Consider the following 23,707-nt stretch of genomic DNA (forward strand, 5'->3'; position numbering starts at 1 on the left):
CGCGGGTTCGAATCCCACCTCGGGCTTGGATCAGAGTAGAAAATGCGAAAAACTTTGGGAGGTGCACTATGGCCACAGAAGCCGATGCATCAAACAACTAACAAAAAATAAAACATTTAGAGAATAAAATGTATTAGGAAGTTACGATACGACCGGTTCGAGCAGTGGGCCTTTCTTGCTGCGTCTATAGACGTTTGTTGTTCTCCTATCGCCGATCTACCTTACATTTGCTTATAGAGATGGGGATGTCAGAACCCCACTGTAAGGCAAGTGGGAGACCATACTTGGAATACTGTTTCCAAGTATAGGGACTACACCTAAAAAAAAAGACATCTACCTTCTTGAAAGAGGCCAAAGACGGAAAATCCACTTGGTAAGATCTGCACAAGTGCATCCTTATATAAAAAGACTGAATATTTGGGCAAGGGCGCTTGTCAACCAGCCAACTTGGATGGGCATCTGTTTGAGGTTTATAAGGCTCTGAGAGGGGATAGTAGAATGAATGAAGGCGAAATATTAACTGTCATAAATGTTTTCAGAACTAGGGACCATTATTTTTATTATTAATTTTTATTTTATTTATTTACTTCTTTTCTGGCCAACGTAGCAAAAGCCTTTCTTCCACTATATGGCTTATACTAATACCAATATTGAAGAAATTGCATCAGAATCGTCCATGACCATCTAAACATCGAACGAGTCGAAAATCAAATACTTTATACGCAGAAATTGGATTTCTGTTTGTGCTCATTTCTAAATGCGGCCAAATTCAATATGAATCCTATCCAGCAATTTTGTGAGCTTGTACGAAATTGCAAGCTGCGGTGCCATTGCAGAAGTCTGACAAAAAAGTGACATTCAAATTCTTCATTTTACCTCAACTCTTGTAACATTGAGAAAACAAGATTTCTCATTGTCTGTCTCTGATCTTTCTCGCAACGAACTCAATATGTGATAGGTATCCTACATACGTTTCATGTAATAGTTCTTCATGTTCTCTTCAGCTGTTTCTAGAATTTCGTCTAACGTGGCGTCTAGGAAATTCAACATTTGATCCACTTAAATGTTGAATTTCCCGTGGTTTGATTTTACAGATTAATTCAAATTCAGATTATTATTCAGAATAATAATCTGAAGGGATTCCATTCTTCAAAAAACAGAATACAGGCGTTCGAAAACCCTTGTATATTAACCTACCAAGTAAGCCCTCATACAACACACTCCATATATACACTGAATAGCTACTTTATTAGGTACAGCTACACTTTTCATGAAATGCAGCGATCTTTCAGCAACAGTATCGCATGTCATACTGTGCGATGTTAAGCAGGCTGACAGATGTATATGGATGTGCAATTCAGTGCGAGAGAATGGACAAGATCATCACCCATGAATCAAATGACATAACAGGGCTGTCAGTAGAGGAACCAGTAGCAGGAAGTGACCACGGAGTTCTACGGTGGATGATGATGGGAGAGAGGTAGCAGCAATAAAAGGCAAAAGAATCGGTTTTAATTTCAGAAAAGGATATTACGATGCCTTAAAGTACTACATGGCCTCTATTAAGTGGGTAGATATCGCGCAGAAAATGAATACATTTGAACTGTGGTACGCTTTTAAAACATTAATCACAGATGCCTTGAATGTGTATTTACCATTAAAAAAAATACTCCACGAGGACGGTTCCAAGTTGGATGAATAGTGAAGTTGCCACATTACTTGAGCAGAAAAAGGTGGCATGGAAAGGTTACAGAGCAATAAAAAGTACTGAACCCTATAACAGCTACAAGATGATCTGTAATAGAGCCACAGAAAAGGTTCGACAGGCAAAGGCAGTTTATGAGAAATCACTAGCAAACAGAGCAAAGAGGGGGGGAATAAGGAATTCTTCACATATATAAATGCCAAGAAGAGCAGGATAAACCAGATCAGACCTTTACGTAAGGAAAGGGGATAGTATTAAATACACCAGCTGCCGTTTCAGATGAACTCAACAGTTATTTTGCATCGATATTTACAAATGAAAAACCTTTTGTGGCAATGGCAAATTGTGGGAGCGAAGTTGAAAAATATGTAATTAATGATATTGAAATTTCGCAAGATTATTTAATGAAAACCCTTTCGAGCCTACAGGCCAGTAAGGCTCCTGGAGTTGATGGAATATACCCTATAATCTTAAGGGAGGCGGCAAGCGAGTGCATTGAACCATTGAGGCTAATTATGCGAGCATCACTAGACTCTGGGGAGATTCTCTTGGATTGGAAAAGTGCAAATGTATCTCCCATACATAAGGGTGGCTCTAAGAGCGAAGTGGGAAATTATCGACCTGTCAGTCTGACTTCAGTAGTAGGGAAAATCATGGAGGCAATGATCAAGGGTGGAATTCAGGATCATTTGGATCGAATTGAAATTCTCAATGATACTCAGCATGGTTTTGTAAAGGGAAAATCATGTTTAACAAATCTGGTTCGCTATTTTGAAAGGGTCACTCACGAGCTCGATTTAGGGAATATTTCGACTTTGGTTATTTAGATTTCAGCAAAGCTTTTGACTCAGTCCCACATGAGCGGTTGCTTTATAAGCTGGAACAGGTTGGAATCACTGGGAAAATCCTTAGATGGATAGAAGGATGGCTTCAGGGCAGGAGGCAGAGGGTTGTGATAAATGGCTATTCCTCAGATTGGGTTGATGTAAGAAGTGGGGTTCCCCAAGGATCAGTATTAGAACCACTGTTGTTTTTAATTTTCATAAACGACATTGATGAAGGGATAGAGGGCGTGATGTCTAAATTTGCAGATGATGTTAAAATTGGTAGAGTAGTTAATGATCACTGTCAAGCTGAGCTTCTTCAGAGAGACCTAGATAGACTTCAGGAATGGTCAGAAAAATGGCAGCTATGCTTTAATCCAACAAAGTGTAAGATATTACACCTGGGAAACAGTAATCCCAAAAAAACTTATTCACTTGGTGGAGTTCAACTAAACCCAATACTGGAGGAAAGGGACTTGGGTGTTACGATACAGTCAGACATGAAATTCTCTGAGCATTGTAAACAGGCTGCAAGGAAGGCCCATGGTGTCCTATCGATGATCTATCGAACTTTTGCAAGTAGAGATAGGGACGTGATAATCCCATTATGGCTTATGTAAGGCTTATGTTAGACCACACTTGGAATACTGTGTTCAAGTGTGGAGACCGCACCTAAAGAAAGACATCGAGCTTCTTGAAAGGGTGCAAAGAAGGGTAACTCGCCTGGTGAGATCGGCAAAAGGGCGTCCTTATGAAGAAAGACTTCGAATATGTGGGTTGCAGAGTTTGGAAACTAGACACCTTAGAGGAGATTTGATTGAGGTGTTTAAGGCTCTGAGAGGCATCAGTAAAATGAATGAGGACAAAATTTCAAGATTATAAATGATATGATGCCAAAACTAGTGGACATAAATTCAAGTTACGGGGGTGGAAATGTTTAGATTGGACTGCAGGAAGTTTTATTTTAGCCAGCGAGTTATAAATTACTGGAATAAGTTGCCTTCATGGGTGGTAGCGGCTGACAGTTTGGGGAAATTCAAAGCTCATCTGGATAGTACCTTGGGGTCAGGGAAGCGCATAGGATGATAGGTTTAATTTCCTTTTCTTTTATTAATTATTATTATTTTTTTTATCATTGTTTTATTCGTTTTTTTTTTTTTTTTTTTTGGCTGGTGCAGCATAAGCCATAGGCTTTCTTGCACCATGCGGCCATTACTAATACTAATACCAAGATGAAAAATTTCATCTTGTGAAAAAAAAGCTGCTAAATCTTTCATGGTATGGTGACTAAATTTTTCATAGAATGGTAGACAGACCAGAATGACTATCTCGGAAACCTGCAACGGTGCTGGCATTTTCTCGTATGTGTCGGGTGTATCGAGTTTGGTCCAATAACATCCAGGAAACAGCAGTCCAGTGGTTAGAAACAGCTCGTTGATGCGAGAGGACAGTATAGGCTGACAAGGCTTGTGCAAAATCATAAAAAGACTACAGTCAATCAGTAAAATAACATAGTAAAAGAGGCTTTTCAGCATTGTCAACACCGAGCAGGGCTCATCCGGTTCGGTGTTGACAATGGAAGCTGGCGGTGGAAGTTTAATGATGTGGGAAGTGATTTCATTGACAGACTGGGCTGCTTAATAAGAGTGGACCAACATTTGGATGCCACAGGTTATCTGAAAATTGTTTCCAACTAGGTGCATCCCTTTATGGCTGCAGTGCCTTCAACTGCGAGTGAGCTCTTCCACAGGGCCAAATTGTACAGAACTGATTCCAGAAACATGAAGGTTCCACCTACTGTGGTGGAATGACGTAAATCGCAAGGCTTTATCCCAGAAACTGGTGTTTTTCTTCCAGCAAAGCAGGCAAATCGACCAGAGAACGCACGTAATTTACCGACACAGTACACATGGGTATATGTAATAACTTACCAGGTGATCCTAAACTTTTTTTTTTTTTTTTTTTTTTTGTGGTGGAATTAACATTTCAGAGTACAGAACCGCAAGAATCCAACACGAATATATATATATATTTTTTTTCGGGAAGCAGTTGAGTCAACATGAACCGACCTCCCGGTAGCACCCTTTCGACACCTCGTTAAGGATATGACATGATGAATCCAGGTTGTTCTGAGAGTTAGTGAAAGTGTATTGATGTCTAGCGGCACCAGGGATTTCCCCATATCCGCGTTGCTTTCATTGTGAGTGTACCAGTTCGCTGGGAATGCCAGAGATTTAAAAGTACGTGGGCTTTGTATTTGTGTGATGGCGTGTACTGTTGTCCATCTGGTCGTTTAGCTGCTGGACCCCTGCTGAGCCTCAAGGTTGCCTCACTTTCGCCCCGTGGAGGCAGACCAGGAACCCAGTAGACGTAGTTACTCTGGATATCTGGTAAAGTAGCAGCTCTGTAGATTGCGGTTGACTTTTAAACGCCCTCTTTAGTCAAGGCTATAGTTAGCCGAACTCAGGAGAAGAGAGTAGGGTTTCCCCTGTGAATTATTCTCTATTTTTCAGCCGGTGAATACACCCTTCTACAGACATAACACACTTATACGGTTTTAAATTACATTTGAGAGCAGTATAAAAAAAAATCCCCTCTCTGACTAACAGAAAATCAGTATACATACCCTTGATAAACATGCAAACTGAAAATTTCTTCAACGCTAAAAGTCAAACCAGCGCGCGCGCGGTACTACTCTCTCGAGCTTGGAATCATTTCAACTCAGAGGAAGCCAGACGCACCGAGGTTCCTAAGGTAAAAGCTGACCTCGCCTACTGTGGCTACCCTGCCCATGTCTTGGACAAGTGAGCACTACAAGCGCTAGAACTTACAGCTCGCCCGAGGCTCTTGTCTCCTCATGACAGCTGAACGGTATCTACTGCTTATGTTTCATATTACTCGGACGCCTCAGACCACATCTCTAGGATCTTATGCGAGTACAGCGTAAGCTGCTTGCAACTTCCTGGTAGAGGTTTGCGATCTCTTGTCTCGAGGATAAAAACACCCATCGTCCCTCTTTTACGCAGCGGTATTGTATACCCGATCACTTGTCACGATTGTGGCAGCTGCTATGTGGGGGAGAGCTCCAGACGACTCCAGGACCGTCTCGCGGAACATGATAGGAACATGACATTTACCACAGAACAGACACGCTGTTTACAGACAGTATACATGGAGCAATATGGCCGTGGTTGCTGATGCTCCTAAAACCCTACTACAACAACAACAACAACCCTCCTCAGGGAGATATTATCCCATGTTTAATTATAGGAATAGTACCATATATATTCTTAAGCTTCACGAGAGGTACTCATATTATTATAATACCTAAATTTAAGAGACTGCATTTCGTTATGACATGACTCCTGTTCTATTAAGAACATGACCATCCAATGACCTGCCAACGCAAATCATGCAAAAAATATGCTGTAACCGATATGTTACAGAAAAAAGCCCGAAATCTAGAAAATTATGGAATATGTTACTTACCGGAATCCAAACGCCTGAAATCCAAAGCCCAAAATTCAGAATTTCACCAAAGCGAATTAGTAACAGCCCTAATCTTTTCCGTTATATGATTAAAGTATATAAGTCCGAAATACACTGGTGTGTAAAACTTAAGGACGGACACTATTTCTAAAGGTTACAACTACAAAATCTTTACTTAAGGTACTCTTTACTGATGAGAGTAGATACAGGCTCAGCAGTGATTCTGGACGTCAGCTAATCTGACGAGAGGTTGTCACACGGCATCACCCCGCAAATATCACTGAAAGGGATCGATATGGCGTCGAGGTGTTCTCGTCTGGGGTGGCGTTATCTTGGATGGACGTACACAACTCCAGATACTGGTAGGCCGTCTGTAACCGGTGCATACTGTACTGAGGTAATCCTTCCCCATGTGCGTCTGTTCCGAGGTGCCATTGGTTCGTATTTATGGATGATAACGCCACACTCCATCGCACTGCAGCTGTTAATATGATTTTGGAAAGTGAGGACATTGTTCGTATGGATTGGCTGCCCGTTCCGCCGATCTAAATCCCATTGAACACATGTGGGACACTCTGGAGAAATGCCTAGCAGCATGTCCACACCCACCAGAAAATGTTCACCAGCTGAAGATGGCACTGACAGAGGAATGGACGATGTTACCGCAAGAACTTATCAACAACATTGTTCTAAGTATGGACAGGCGGTGCAAAGCCTGCATCGACATTAGGGGTGGCCCTAGCTCCTACCGAAGGCCACCTCTTCCCTTTGTTCCATCTTTGGCAGTGATGCATCTGTATCATAACAGCCAGTGTTATGTTGCCATTTTTGAATAAAGTCCCTCTGTACCGTTTTGTTTCCGTTGTTGTTTCCTTTATCATTTCTGTACCTTACGCAGTTCCTTTGATATGCTTTTCCCATATCAAGGTCACTCCTATGAGATGCTACAGGTGAAAACCTGACTGGTCCTTAAATTTTGCACACCAGTGTATCAACACATTTCGGACTTCTAATGCCTAGATGTCTGATTAGTGCCTAGGCGAATAGTAGCTGTTATCCCCGGGAACTGTGACCCAACACAGTATTAAGTAGGTGGTCATAATTCAGTGATCACCGAGTGTATAGAGCCGAAGAACGAATCTGGTGTAGCCAAAGTGATTTCAAAGAACCAGTTTGCAGAAGCTTTAGTAATCACCGCTATCTGCTTATGGATAATAACAGTAAAGAGAAGAATATGAATTCTGTACACTTGATGCTTGTGATGACAGCATAGAAAGATCGAGAAATGGTCCTTCAGATTGAATCTCACTGTCTAACCTAGATCACGTGAAATGGCAAAATGATATTTCAGTTTTTTATTTTGTTGTTGTTGTTTTTTTTTTTTGTAAACTGAAGATGTTTTGAATTGAAGATATTTCAAAGATGTTTTTTGAACTGAAGCATTTATGATATCTAAGAGTCCCATAGTTTGGTACCCTTGTGGGTAGAACAGTTGCTAGAATTTCTGTCTGTCCCACACCGGATGGAAAAGACCTGAGTTCGAGTCCTACCGATGATGGGAAGAATTTTTACGGACCTTTTTCACAACGTGGCTGAGTTAATCGGTCTCAGACGAGGGTACATGATTTTTTCTCCCTGAAACTCGGATTTTTCGTCCAGTAAACAGAAAGACGACACGCCCAATTTACAGACAATATGCACGGAGCAGTATGGCCGCTGACGCTCCTAAAACCCTATTACAACAACAACAACCCATAGTTGGTCCATTAAGTTTGCGATTCGCTTTCCCCATTTGACCTCGAGATCTTTTTCATTAATTGCATTAATATCTCTGTTGAAAGTTGATCACGTCATACGTAAAGCACTACTTTCAAAGAACTATAAATATGCGCGTAGGCCTTGGAAGGGGGACAGCAGTAACACGATGGACGGAATTAACGGACTTCCATCGCGGAATGATAATAGGGTGCTACATAAGGAATCGGTCTGTACGGTTTGACGATTGTTGATGTGATGTGATATAGAAATGGACTGGTGCTGGTACGAAACAACACGGAAAAGGTCTCTCCTGTCACATTCCATGACATGAACCATGGACAGAATCTCTTGCTTAGAACATAGGTCGAAGTTGTCGCAGCACACAAACACAGGCCCTCATTGACACGATTGTGGAGGCCGTCATAAGGTTGTTCCCTCGTGGGTAGTACAGTTGATAAGATTGCTGTCCTCCCCACACATAAGGGCTAAAGATTTCATCACACGTTATTAGTTTTCCTGTAATTAGAGATTATTTGTAGATAGGTGTCCGTATATTTATGGTAAGGCAGAGTATGTCTCGTCATTCATTATTAACACTTAATACTCTACCAGTTTATATCAGGGCTTCAGAAAATGTAAGCCTCAAATTAATGACGGGACTGTGTTCTAATTCTGCATTAAAAACACTCATTTTATACTAAGGAATTCTCAATTCACATTGTCTAATAATTTATATTATTCTTTTGCTTATTTTTTCAAAACATCCACGTAATTAATTTTTCTCCTTTTCTATCCACATTCTTCAGAGAGGCATCGACCACTTCTTCCAAACTTCCCAACTGCATTCTGAGGTTCCTCGTGTCCGTTGCTGCAGAAGAAGATGATTTTGAGTTGCCAGCAGCCGATCCTGAAGACCAAGGTTCGAAGAGCGAATAGTAGTAAGGAACAAAGAGGACCGTTTATAAAGCTTCTGTGATTTGAGGAAGCAGGACCAGGAACACCTGCTTCCGTTACGAGTAGCTTCCTAATAGAGCTTTCAATAACTTTTTAAGAATTTTAAAATATTTGTGTGATACCTCCAGAGGATTTCTTTCCTTAGTAACTCTCAGAAAGGACTCATTAAGGTATACTTGTACAATATCCGGTATTTTGCAGTCTGCCATAGTTTTTGATCCATGCACCTCGAGAACTCCTCTTTTATTGCACCTTTTTCGTACCTGAGGGCAGAAGCGAATCTTTATCTTTATAGAATTAAAATATTTTGTATTAATAGCCAAAAACTGGCAATATTTACCATGAAAAATCTTGACAATTCGTTCCCCTTTCCCTCCACCCACCAACCCACCCAAAAAAATGTTCACTTTCGAGACCATTTCGTGAAAAATAAATATGCAAGTGGACTTTTACGGTCACGAAATTTATTTGTGGAATTGAAATAATTTGAATCTTTATTACAACATGCATCGTTGAACAATAATTTTGTAATCAAGTAACTAGATGTTACTAATTTCTTGTTAATAAAAATGATTTAGGGATGAGGGATACATGGAAGATTTAGAAATGTGAACATCCCAAGTGGCATAAAATATTTACATTGGTAAGTTAGGTAAGTATGCTAGATGATCTCTGAAAGCAAACTCAATGGTTAATTTTAGATGGTAAATATTGTAAAATATGCAAACAAATAAATTACTTGAGCAAGTTTCCAGTATTTACCAGCTTGTAGTGTACGTTAAAAAACTGACCACAGCAAAATATGAGTTTCCATTTGGGGTTTCTTAATATTAACTTAGGGTAGATACGACGCAAGTTTCATTTGGTGGTTCAAATGAAACCGCAAAACGAGAATAAAATGTGTAGTATGCAAAAAGTGATGGCAACCTGTCAGATTGTTTCAAGGATCTGTTAACAGGTACTTAAACAGGAACACCAAATAGAGCAGGCAATGAAATGTTGACTATTGACTGCAAAGATGGAACCTACTGCCAGACGTGATATTGCCGTTTTGGACTTTATTTGGCCCTCAAGTGAGAAGACAGACGAAGCAGAAAGACCAAATGAGGACAAAGGTTACATGAAAATGTCTGCTCATTTGGTTTCTATGTTTCGCCTCTCTCCTCACCAAAGAGAGCCTAATAAAATTCAAGATGGCCGTATGAGGAGTAGCAGTTCGTTCTGTGCTTTGGGTCAATAGTCAGCATTTCAAAGCTTGGGTTATTTGGTGTTCCGTCTGCGTACTTAATATTTAATTGACATGTACACCATACCCCGACAGGTCATATTGCGGATACATTGTCCTATATTTTGCAATGCCAGTAGATAGACTAGACTGGAATACTCAAGGGACAATATCCTTTAATGGAAGAATTTTAGACATTTCTACTGAGAAACTAATTATTTTGCAATCCCTACATTTGCTTTGCAACTGTCGAGTAGGGTGATTGCCGAAAGAATAAATGAAGCAGGAAAATAACTTTTCTTTTATATATATATATTATTAAGTTTAAAATATAAAAGGGAAAGCTCAATAAAGACCTCTAAAATGCCATCTTCAAGTGTTTTTAGATAACTTGGGTTAATGTGGTGATTAGGTGATGTTTTTGGTAAAAGACCACATACATTAAGAACGAAATTAGAAAAATAATGGAGGAAGTCAAAATAAAACAGATTACCTGTTTATTTTTTTATCTACCATACATTTCACGTCTATTAAATTGCTTCAGGGGCAGTACAGTTACGGATTTAGCATTCTTAGAAAAAGATGATCGATCATTCTTCCATTCAAAGCTTTGTGTTCGTTGATGGCACTCGATTGAGAAAAAGAGGTTTTTTCAAAGTTATCTATGGGCCGAAAACGTGAATCAGGTGCTGTCATAGAGTAATTGAAAAAAGAATCAACATTTGAAGCAATCGTTAAAAAAAAAAGTTCTTTACTTAAAGTCAGTGCTGCAGTGAACATTTATAGTGCACAACACAATAGCCTCAGAAGAAGAATGGACAGACAACCATTTCGGGGAAGAAACTACAGATTCTTGCGTTGATGTGTTCACGAAGCATATAACTCTATGGAAAGTTCTGATATTTGAGGATTAGATAGCATAGACATTTTGTTCAAGTTGATGATAGGCGTTTCAAAAAAAAAAAATGCTACACGCAACCCAAAGAAAAAATTCTATATATTGTATATGTAATAGCATTTCGCTGAAGAATGTTTTGAAACGGCTAAAATACCACTGCATCATAAATCCAACTGCAGTTCACAAGTTGCTTCAAGCTATCAGTAGTTTTTCAATAAGGTAATTAGTTTTTGCTTCTTGTTTTTTGTATTTTTAAATAATTATGCGCTGTCGATTGTGAAGATTCTTCTATACTAATCAAAGTTTAGGAGGTACTGAGTTCCACCCATGTTGTTCTCACCTTACCATAAAAAAATGAAATCTTAAACACATAAATGCACTTTTGTAAGAGTACATAAATCAAGCCGCTGTACACTTGCTGTTCTGACCTATATGAAAATGTGCTGATTTTGTTTATTCTTGTCTATAGGTCAGCAGTAAGAACAGCAACTTCGGGAGTTCTAGGAAATTCTCCCTAAAATTGTAACCTTCCAGGAGAGCAGTGCATGTCGTCTCTCTCACGCACACCCCTTATGGAGAAAGACTGGGTTCGAATAGCAGGCAGAAGTATAGACGTTCCTTTTTTTTCTTTTCACACCGTGACTGCAATAATCTGCCTCTCGCTGGGTGTGTGGTGTGACTTATTATACAGGCTTGAAAAACCCAGAAACGAAGTTTTCATCCAATAAATCAAATCAAACCATGGAACATACAGCAGTATACCCACGTCATACTTAGGTGCAAATTCTAAACAATCCCTGAAACCCTAGTTTTTCATCCCGATATTGGTTAACTCTGCCAATTTCCGGTGTGAAAAACCCTGCCCATAAATTCTTCTGTCTGCATACGGTTCAGCTCTACACCTTCTCTCACAAATGATATGGAATAGGAGCAATTATAACCATTATGCTACCTACCAAGGTCATCCAGGCAGTTGGTTTTTAAATCTTGCATTATGTGAACTTCATTATAATGCAGGGCTGAGGGTTAAGGGTCACCAGTGATTGCCCACAAATCCATTATAATGCATAGAGAAAGAATGCTTTTTCCGTATGAAGTAATGATTAATTTATCGTTCTATTATTTGGACGAGTTAACACAATCAATGTTACCCCATCCACCAATAAATCGAATTGAAGCCTTCCATGTTTCCAGAAGTTGGAAGTACAGTACAACGATATTTCATATTTTCAATTTTTGTATTTAACACCATATAAACACATAAGTATTTAAAATAAATGTAGTGAAAAATAGTTGCCCACAGGAAAAATGTAAAAGTACCCTGTTTTTTTTTTTTTTTTTTTTTGCCCTAGGAGAGACGTTACTCCTAGGGCAAATACTCTGTCCAAGGAAATTGCATTAAACTTCCGGTAACTTTGGAAGTAAGATATAAATGAATCTATATAACAAAATTAAACTTAACGTAACTAAGAAAGACATACCTGAAACTATAATGACATAGCTGGCATCCATCCCTATAGAAAACGAAGACCCATTTCGCTTTCTCAACTATACGGATTATGACTTAGCTAATTTAATTGACAATGCATTTAATATTCTCAACCTCTGCACCCTTCATATTGAATGATTCCATTCTAATCAAGTGGTAAAATTATTGCAGATGAACTGACCCGAAGGGAGACTTGCTGAATACCATCTCCAAAAAGGGCTGATGCGTTTTGGAGCAGCGATACAAGGTTTATTTGATTGCCATGGTCCATACTATTGCATTACTTCTGGGGAATCTGGGAGGGAGGAAGGCAAATGGAACAGAGTGGACAAGGATAATCTCTAACCCCTTGTATTTCATTGAGATTGGAGGCGGAAATTATCAAGAAATAAGAAAAGGAAAATATTAGAAAAACAATTATTAAAATTTTTCACTCGTACTTAAGTCGTTCGCTAAAGGTTTTAATCGGTACAGTTGGGAAAGTTTTATGGGTCTTCCTTTTCTTTAGGGTTGGATGTCAATTATATCGTTAAAGTTTCAGGTATGTCTTTCTTAGTAAATTTTTCAGTTTAATTTGTTACATTTTTGCTTTTTTATTAATTCGTTTAGAGAAATCAGAAATATACTGAGTGATCATTGAATTATGACCACCCCTATGAAAACTGAATGCGACCCGTTGACCACATGAGGTATGAGAGTGCGGAGTTAGTCGACCTACGTAGCATAGATATGGTGTCAGTGCTTCAGTGGGTAGTAAAATTCCGAGCGTGATGGGTAAAAGGAAGGATTTATCGGACTTTGATAAAGGACAGATTGTGGGTGCTCAACGAGCTGTGCCTCGATTTCCCAAACGGCTGAACTGGTTGGGTGTTCGAGAGCCGCCGTAGTTAAAGTGTACCAGGACTGGGGTCAAAATAGTCAAACAACGACCCGACGGCAAAACTGCAAAGGTCAGCGTAAGGTTGATATTAAAGGTGAGGCCGGGTTCGATGACTCGTATAGGCGAACAGGCGCAGCACTGTTCTAGAACTGACTATCCAATACAACATGGGCCAACCCGGAACAATATCTGGTATGACCATGCGTCGCACGCATGGGCTATATCAGCAGACGATCCCTACGGCATCTTCTCCTAACCTAGGTTCATCGGCGTAAAAGACTCACACGGTGCAAAGAGCACGCAAGTTGGACATTAGAAGACTGGAAGAAGGTGTGTTTGTCGGATAAGTCAATTATTTACTCCACACCATGGATGGTCGTGTACAGATTTGCGTCAACAAACATGAGGCTCTTGATCCATCATTCATGATATCAAAAGTGCAGGCCAGTGGAGACGGTTGTATGGTGTGGGTCATGTTTCACTGGCAGGAACTTGGACACCTGGTGCATGTGGAACAATGTATCAATGGTCTCCGCTATCGTCAACTGCTTTCTGACTGTGTACACCTCGCTATGTTACACTTTGTTCCGAATGGCGATGGTGTCTTCCAAGATGACAATGCGCCGAGCCATTGGGCACTTGTTGTGCAGAATTGGTTTGAGAAACCCAGTTCTGACTTCCAGCATATCGATTCGCCTCCGAACTTTCACCGATATCAATCCCATAGAGCACTTGTGGGACACTATGGAAAGGCATATCAAGCGTCTGGATACACCAATAAACTTCATACCTGCATTACTGATCGCATTACACACAGCTTGGTTTGCCATACCTCCCGAACGTTACGACATCTTATTGAATTAATGCAACGTCGAATAGCTGCTGTACTGAGTGCAATAGGAGGATCTACGAAGTATTAGGTAGGTGGTCATAATTCAGTGATTACTCAGTGTATATATATATATATATATATATATAATATATACAGTGAAACATCTTTAAAGCAGACACCATTGGGACAGCAGAGTGTCCACTATAGGGAGGTGTCCCTTTCGCAGAGATCGGTGTAGCCAGTTTCAATAATTCGGACAAATGAAATTTTCTGTACCTGCTTGGTGCTCAGAGGTTTTTATTATTATTATTATTATTATTATTATTGATTATCATTGTACATGTGTTTCGATTAATTCACTTTTGATAAATAACACTACTTTTAGTATAAATGAATATAAATGGCTCTGTTCAGAGCTTTGTTCATTTGGAAAATTTCATTTTCAGCATGGATTATCTGTCACCTATTAGTTCCATATTTATCGTTTTTCTCACATAGATTTTTTTAGATTAATAGATAACCCCACACACACACACACACACACACACACACACACACACACACACACACACAATAGGTCAAACCTCTCCCTTTTTAAATTTCTGCACACAACCCTACCGCAAACAGCAATTTGTGTTCAGTGTTCCACAAACAAACTTCTTTTATGGTCACTTGATGAAAAAAAGACCAACCAAGCAGATAAAAAAACACAAATTATATGCTCCCCTCCTCACGCTCGTAAGGTTAACACCCAGTTAACCTTTAAATCTATTCAAACTGTCAGTTTCAACGACCTGAGAGAGCAACTTTTTCCAGCAATCAAATGACTCGCTGGCTAATAGAAAACTTCCTACAATCTATTCTAAACCTCAAACTCTGTAAGAATTTATGACCCCTAGTTCTGGAATTCTTTTGAACAGCGAGAATTCCACTTTCATTCATTTTATTAATCCCTCTCAGAGCCTTATAAAACTCAATCAGGTCACCTCTGAGGTGCCTGGTTGCCAAGTTCTGTAGTCTGCACAACTGGAATCTTTCCTCATGCGGTTGTCCTTCTGCCGTGAAGACGGGGTCCAAAGATGGGTCTTGCAGAAGACCCGTCTTTGAACCTTTCGAGAAGCTCAACGTCTTTATTCAGATGGGATCTCCATACTTGAACACAGTATTCCAAATATGATCTTACATTTTCCTTATGCAGTGGAACTATGACCTCCACAGTATAATTGTCGATAAACCATCGATGGGACACCATGGGCTTTCCTGGCTGCCTGTTTACACTGTTCAGGAAACTTCATATTTGCCCGTATTGTAACTCCAGACCCCCTTCCTCCTCCACTGTTCTTAATTCAACCTCCAAGTGTATAATTTATTTGTGGGCTGCTATTCCCCAAGTGTGAGACATTGCATTTAGCATCATTAAAACATATTCCTTCTTTGACCATTTTTAAGTCTGTTCAAGTCATCCTGAAGGAGCGCTGCTTGGCATTGATCATTAACGACTCTGTCAATCTTTACCTCCCCCTTTTTTGACATCACGCCTTCTTATCCCTTTGTCGATGTCATTTATGAAAATGAGAAACAATAGTGGCCCAAGAACCGATCCTTGAGGAACCACTCTCCTGTCGTTACACCAATCTGAAGAACATTCATTAATCAAAATAAATCTTCTACCCTGCAACCACTCAGCAATCTGTTTTAGAATAGAATACTACCAGCAATCTCACCTGTTCAAACTCATATAGAAACCTCTCATAAGGGACTAAGCTCTGCTAAAATCAAATGCTCTGCTAAAATCCAAATAAACTATGTCGAAATTGTTCCTTAAATCCAGCTCAGAGGAATTGTGTCAAATAGCCTACTGTTCGTTTAGCATGATTTACCCTTAACCAACCTATGTTGTGTGTCCAGAATGCCATATCTATCTAAATGTACCTGGATTGCGCTCTTAATCATTGCCTCTAAGATTTTTCCTACCACTGAAGTCAGACTAACCGGTCTGTAGTTACCAACTTCACTCTTAGAACCGCTTTTTATGTATAGGCAATACATCGGCATTTCTCCAATTCAAAGATGCCTCATAATTAACTCAATTGTTCAATACACCCCCTCAAAACTATAGGGGTATATGCCATCAAAACTCCGAGAGCCTTACTCGGCTTTATGCTGAAATGTTTTTCTAATAAACAATCATCTGTAATTACGACATCACTTTCATATGGCTCAGCCTCTTCTCATCGTGAAGGGTCTTTCGTTAGTAAGGAGCGAGTTTTGTCGTTGATGAACGGGTTCTCATGAGCTGTAACGTGTATGGTTTCATATTCAGACGTCGACGTAACGTGTTACTCTTCGTGGTATTGACATATATGGATTTCTCTAGCTTTCAATAAAACTTCCTCGTTGAATCAAGGTATGCAGTGCGACTTCTTGTGGGTAGGGAGTTAAATTCCATTGTAGTTTTGCAATTGCGCTGCCATCTACTACAGAGCACACTTTTTCCATTTCTGTTACCGGAGGTTTCACTGGGGCGGATCAATAAGTAGCGCACCATAAGCTGTAATATCTTTATTATCTGAGATATTGTAACCACACTTCACATATATAAAATAGAATCGTCAAACAAATGAAAACATCACTTAATGTTAGAACCGCTACATTGGCTACATTTTCTCCAACGTTCTTTCCATGCAGTGAATACACTTTGGTAAAAACCAGGATGACGTTTACACCAATGTTTAATATCAGAAATGAGTTCACTATCACTCGAAGGAAGAATGGGGGATACACCTACTGCAGTCTTACTGTTCGTTGGCAGTCTACCAAGAAAGTGGAGTGTGTCATAATGGCCAAAGAGGAACCAACATGCTATTAACCCTCTACCAGACACAATAAAAATATAACATTAGAAGCTGCCGGTGAACTTTTCCATTATTATGTTTGTAGTAAGGTACAAAATAATTTAAAATTCACTTTTTTAAGCCAACTTTGTTTTCACTCTAATCTGAACACAATTGTGAAAAATACATCTTTAAAATGTATTCTCGAAAAATTCTTTAAAATGTGCAAAACTCTAAAGAAACTTGAGAAAACCTGCATGCTTCAGCTGTTGGACAATGGCAATAAAAATAAACACCTGATGCAAGCAAAGCATCAGCATTCAGGCTACTATGATCAAGGGAGCCAGTCTGCTCAGCTGCTAGTCTTAAATTCACATTTTAGAATGCTTAATAATAATTATATGCGAGAAGAGATTTAACAAAGCCAAATAAAACATATATTTTTTTATGGCTAACGAAACAATGATACAGATCAAAAGTCAGACCAATTACGAAGGAAAACTAAAATTCACACTGTCATTTTAATAGATATTTTTTTTTTAAAGTATTGTTCTGGTGGGCACATTGGTGGAAATTGCCCCACCAATGTGCCTAATACAGGGTTAAAATGAGTGGCAGTAATTAAATGCGAAATCGACATATGCGTGAATACTTTGGGGGGATTTTCGATATTGCATTCATTATAAGAATGCAATATAGAAAAATTAAAATTACAAAAAGCGGATATTTTCAAGTCAGTGTGAAACTATATTTTACAATATACTAGGTCAGGAGTGGCCTACTTAATTTGTGATGTGATCTACTTTTTTCCTCGAAATGTGTTGCGATCTACCATCTCAAAAATTACATTGCACAAGATGCACATATCGAGGGATGACTGTATATTTAAAATTCGTCGTGATCGACCGAAATTAAATCCGCAAATCGACTGGTAGATCACGATCGACTCGTTGGCCACCCCTGTACTAGGTTTAAGCTTGGGGAAATGTGCAGAACACTTACAGTTACCTCCATGTCTGCCAGCACACAGTATGAAGAAATGAGCCATAAGCAGCCTACATTACAGAGCAAAAACCTGTTGAACAAACTCTGTGAAGCTGGCAAAATATCTGTGGCTACACAGGTACCTTCAAGATTGGTATGGATTACACTGTTCAATAATATCTTACAAAACTTTCTAGAAACAACCGACAAACTGAGTCAATTTGTTGGCCATCACTAGAAAGTTTTGTGATGCACCCGAAGCTCAAGGGCTGTTTTCCAATAGATACCTTGTTATTGGACATGATTATCAATGAAGTATTCTGTTTAATAAGAGACAATGGGAAATTTAGCATCTTTTCTGAACTAAATGCAATTAAAGATTCTGATTCAAAGGATTAAAAAACTCATAATAAAAATATTTTCATTCTTATACTTTTATTGTCGCTAAAAATTAGAACTACCTGGACAGCTGCTAATTTTTTTACTGTGGACAAGACGCATCACACTTTTTTTTTTTCTTTTTTTTATCAATTCACCTTCAGTCGTTCTACCCCTGCAAGCTAAATATTGAAAATCCAAGAGATAACTGGATGAACAAATTTCTTTGAGGATCATCTTCTCCTCAAATGCAAGAACTGCCAATCAACTTTAAGTGTATTACTGACAGGTCCCAGCCAATAGCTTCCGAAAGTCACATGGTACCTAGCCAATAAATAAGAACTAAGATGCCTTCCCAGAACTAAATATCTTTTTATCCTATCCTACCCTAATAGCACATACTGATATACTAAGATGAAGCTGTATACTTCAAATGGAGTAAAATAAAAGTTATGCATTGTTTTGGACTTTTAATAAGTGTTATGTACAGGTTCAACATTTTCCAGGATACACAACTTCCTGAATTCAATTTTAAACTAAAAACTAAACTGCAATTTTTTTTAAATGGCTATTTCATTTTATTTGCCTCTAAATTTGCAAAATTTCACCAGGAAAATAAATAAATAAAATTGCTGGGGAAATTTTCTGCTGAAAATACAGTCCCACTTTTTTTTTTTTTTTTTTTTTTTTTATTGCTATTCTACCACCGAAGGGACAATATATGGACTCAACTCTTTTAATTTATATACACACAGGCATCATAATTATAATGGCTACATCTTGCCCCCTCCTTAAAAGACCCAATACTGTCATATAGGTAAATTTTATATCGTGACCACAGAATAAAGGAATTTACAGATATGATATATATCATCTGACCTCAATCCAAACAAAACCCAGTTCGAACAAAACCAAATGCCATGGTTTTTTTTTTTTTTTAACTGGATTGAGTAAAATGAATGAAAAAGTCTGTTCACACTTGTGAGATGAGAACCAGAAGGCCCAAATATAAAATCTCAGGGGGGGGAGGGGGGAAGTTTTAACACACTTTTGGTGGACCTTGTTATTTATTATTACAATCATGAAAATTTAGATCTCATAATTTGATAATTATGAGATCCTATGGATAAATGTACTCCCAAATTACAAAGGGAGATCAAAGGGCAAAGTGAGTAATTACAGATCTGTTTCTTGATTTCTCTTTCAGATAAAATAAAGGAGTCAGTGGTTAAAGTACTGCAAAGCAATGCAATTATATTTCACTCACATATTGCATGGATTTGTTAAGGAGCAATCTTGTCTGACAGATGTTGGATACTATGATGATGAAACAAAGGAACTGCATGCAAAAAATAATTTTGACTTCATTTACTTAGGTTTCGGAAAATCTTTTGACACTGTTTTACATAAAAGACTGCTGACAAATTGGAGCAGTGTGGCATTAGGGACAAGTTACTGCTATGGATAAAGGGATGGTTGAGTGGAAAAAGACTAAGAATAGTTATTAATGGCACTGCTCTTCGTGGACCCATTATTAGTGGAGTTCTCCAGGGTTCAGAGGTTGTCCACTGCTGTTTCAGTATTTATTAATGATATTGATGAAGGCATATCAGACTTAATGTTTAAGTTTGTAGTTATACAAAGCAACAAGATCTATAAAAATTAGGTAGCTGAGCTGAGAAGTGGCAGTTGAAGTTTATTATTGACAAATGCAAGATACTATATATGGGCAGGGCTGTAGTGGAGGGTATACACAGGTATATGCCATATACCCTCTGGATTTTTTAAAGTGAACAGTGTATACCTTCTCGTTTTTGAAAGACTGAAATACGCTGTATACCCTCTTTCGATTAATATGCACAGTATACTCTCTGCTTTTCATAACATGCATGGAGTATACCTTCTACTAATTTTATGACTACAGCACTGTATATGGGTAGCAGTGATCCCAAAATGACAGACCAACTGGGTGGTATATGAGAATGAAAAAGATCTGAAGGATAATTGTTGTCAGATATGAAGATATCTGAACAGGGCAGATAGGCTTTTTGGACAACTCATGGGATTTTATCAATGATATACACGAATTTTGCCAGCAGAAACAAGGGGATTACTCTGGGACATAAATTTAAATTGAGGAAGGATGGTTGAAAGATAGATGTGCAGTAATTTGTCTTCATCCAGCAGGTAATTGCTGGAACAAACTTCCATCTGGTATTGTGAAAGTGGATAGTTTAAAGGTAATAGGCTAAATCTTGAATACAGCATAGTGTGGCAACCTCATTTTAGGAAGGATGTGGATATGCCAGAATAAGTGGAGAGAAGGCCAGTGAGATTAATGAGATGAAAAAGGGGTGCTCTTACCAAGAAAGGCTTCAGTCCTGCAAACTGCAGTGTCTGGAGACCAAGCAACTGGGAGATCAGATTGGGTTGCTTAAATCTTTGAATGAATCTAGTAAGCTAAATGCTTATGACATTCTTCCTTTTTTTTTTTTTCTTCTCAAAATACACTCATGAGGGGGACATAAATTTAAATTGAGGAAGGATGGTTGAAGGATAGATGTGCAGTATTTATCTTCATCCAGCAGGTAATTTCTGGAACAAACTTCCATCTGGTATTGTGTAAGTGGGTAGTTTAAATTAATTCAAGAATAAAATACATAAACTGTTGGGGGCTTGGGCAGATTTTATGGGAATTGGTTTTTTTTTTTGAGCTGATGCTATATAAGTTTGCTTTCTTGTATCATTTGCCACTGCTATGGCTAATAACAAAAGATTGGATCTCTTGAAGGTCATATATGGGCAGTGGGCCAAACACTGGAATAACTGTTTCACAACCTACCGTACAGAAACGTGGTAGATGAGGCAGTGAGTCTGTTTAAGTTCAAGGCTGAATTCGATGTGGGAATGGGAACTGTGTGAATATTCTATGAATAATCTTATTTATTATTTTTTTTTTTTCCTGGCTGATGCAGAAAAAAAGTCCACTTTCTTGCACCATTTTGCCTTCTTACTAATATTAATACTTTCTTCAGCAGAAAACAAACTGACCAATCCATGAAGTGGAGTATGTGAAAAGAATCCACATTCCATTTGAGCTAGGTAAACCCAGCAGCATTTGTATTGGTATAACAAATGTCTGAATGTGCACATTTTACTTTAAAATGTTTACAGTTAAAAAATGAAGGAAACACACATTAAAAAAGTTTTCTTTAATTATTGAAACACTTGCCAACATAGTTGTATAACATGAAATGTCTACAATGCCCTTTTTTTTTGCCTTAATCTACATAATATACAGGTTGTTTCATTGTTATAAAGTTTTGTAATGACAAGCATGCAAAACACATTTCTCCAAATATGTGGTAATTTGCCTAAAACCACAAACGTGTTTAAATTTAAAAAAGTTTTAAAAAGTCAAACTGATTTCTGCAATTACAATTCTATATTTGAGCAACATTGCTGGGAACAAAAACCATTTGACTATACCTAGTCTACACACGACCGTAAAATTTCTTTAAATAACATTTAAAGTCTTTAAATTGAGAAATCAAAACAGGAATAAATATTTTTATTTGTGATGATTACTTGTTATACTGTACATCTGACGACATGCAGGTGAATAGTTGTTTCTCTCTTTTTTTTTTCCTCCTTGTTTTTTTTTTAAGTTACAAAGTTGAAAGAGTACACAATGTTACAGCAACCATTTTGGGAAAACTGATAAAAGGTTTGGATGGAATGATTTTAAGAATCAGCTAACCAGTTTCCAGAATGAGATGAGACCCCAACAAAACGTGCTTATTATTTTACTTTAATAGCATAAGGTTTTAACAAACAAACAAATTATATATCTAAATAAATTTGCAGAAAATCATGTGTATAAAAAGTAAGTCCAATTCTTAAGATGCATTAAGGGATTAGGTCTCAGGCTGCAAGAGAATTAGACTACATACAAGTTAGTGCAAATGCATATTAGTACACAGCCAAACTCTGAATTAGCAAATTTTTGCAAAGGTGGCATCGTTTAAGTTATATCTCATATTGTGAATACCTTCATATGCAACTTGTTATGAATACCTTCACAAAGAGTTAGCATTAGCATAGGCACATGATGCAAGAAAGTAAGCTTATGCAGCATCAGCCAAAAAAAAAAAAAAAAAAAAAAAAATTCACCCCTCGTTCGAAATCCCTGTCCAGTTGAGCCTTAAATTTATTTAGGCTATCAACTTCCACAACAAGAGATGGAAGTCTGTTCCACCAACCAACTACCTGCTGGCTAAAGGCAAATTTCTGCACATCTATCCTACATCTGTCTTTCCTCAATTTGAATTTATGCCCTCTCAGGTGATTATTCTGAGCAAGAGGAAGAATCTCATCGGCATTGAGCATACTCAAACCATTCAAGGCTTTATACACATCTATCAGATCACCTCGCTGGTGCCTAGTCTCCAGACACTGTAATTTGCAAAACTTAAGCCTTCACGAGTTGCCATGCAACTCATTGTGAAGGTATTCACAATATGAGATATAACTTAAACGATGACGCTTTTGCAAAAATTTGCTAATTCAAAGTTTAGCTGTGTACTAATATGATACATTTGCACTAACTTGTACGTAGTCCAGTTCTAATAACAATAAACTCAAAAGCTATTTTATAAGAATTCACATAACACTAATTCAGTATTTTTATAATTTTTACTTTAACAATAAGACACAATCAGAATAAGTGAAAAATACTGATAAAAATCAGGCAATTCTAATAATTCATAATAAAATTCAATAAAATATGTAATATACAAGCAGTACTAAAGATGTCAACATCACCCTTGTTGCATAGTTAAAAATGCTGTCAGCAAGGAAATGTGTGTGTTTTTTTTTTTTAAGCTAAAAGCCCTAGTCCTTATAAAGACCTCTGGTTATATTTATGCAGGTAAAATAAGAAAATTTTGTGGAAAGGTGTTAAAATATTTTTAAATCTGCATTAAAAATTAGAAATATCAAAATAGTTCCGATTTCCATATGGTATCAGTGTGATACCTTGCAAAATCTTAGTTTCTGCATCATGCACCTTTTCTGTTTGCTTTCTATAATAAAAATTATTTTTAAGCCCAAGAACAAAGTATTACCTACTAACTTCGTAACTCAAGAAAAGATTAAGAGTACCAATTAAAGCCAATGTGCTTAGTTGGTACTGTTAATTAGATGATACTACAGCTAAGCAATCATTCCCTCTATTGATAGAACTGATCCTATCTTAGCATCATCCACAGAAAAATAATAATGATCCTTTGAACAGAGGGAAACAGTCAATTGCAATGTTTCTATTGTAAGTAAATCTGGTGGCACCAAAAAAAAATTAGAAGTTGCCTAAATGAAGACTGTGTTGTATCAGAAACTGATTTCACCAAAAAACCTGTCATAAGTGCATTTATAAAATGAAATAACTAATATCACAAC

At 38.0% G+C, this 23,707-nt stretch overlaps 1 protein-coding gene across 1 annotated transcript in view; it reads left to right on the top strand.

The window, feature by feature from the left end:
• Window positions 1-8,790, top strand: part of LOC150086372 (uncharacterized) — a 56,112-nt gene extending 47,322 nt beyond the window's left edge. The window contains exon 11 of the mRNA XM_090371339.1: window positions 8,583-8,790. Coding sequence (XP_090227465.1) covers window positions 8,583-8,712 — 130 coding nt within the window. The 3' untranslated portion in view covers window positions 8,713-8,790. The remainder of the gene's footprint in view (window positions 1-8,582) is intronic.
• Window positions 8,791-23,707: the final 14,917 nt, after the last annotated feature.

This window comes from Mastigoproctus giganteus, chromosome 4 (genome assembly GCF_048544385.1).
Source record: "Mastigoproctus giganteus isolate SK-2022 chromosome 4, ASM4854438v1, whole genome shotgun sequence".
NCBI lineage: Eukaryota > Metazoa > Arthropoda > Arachnida > Uropygi > Thelyphonidae > Mastigoproctus > Mastigoproctus giganteus.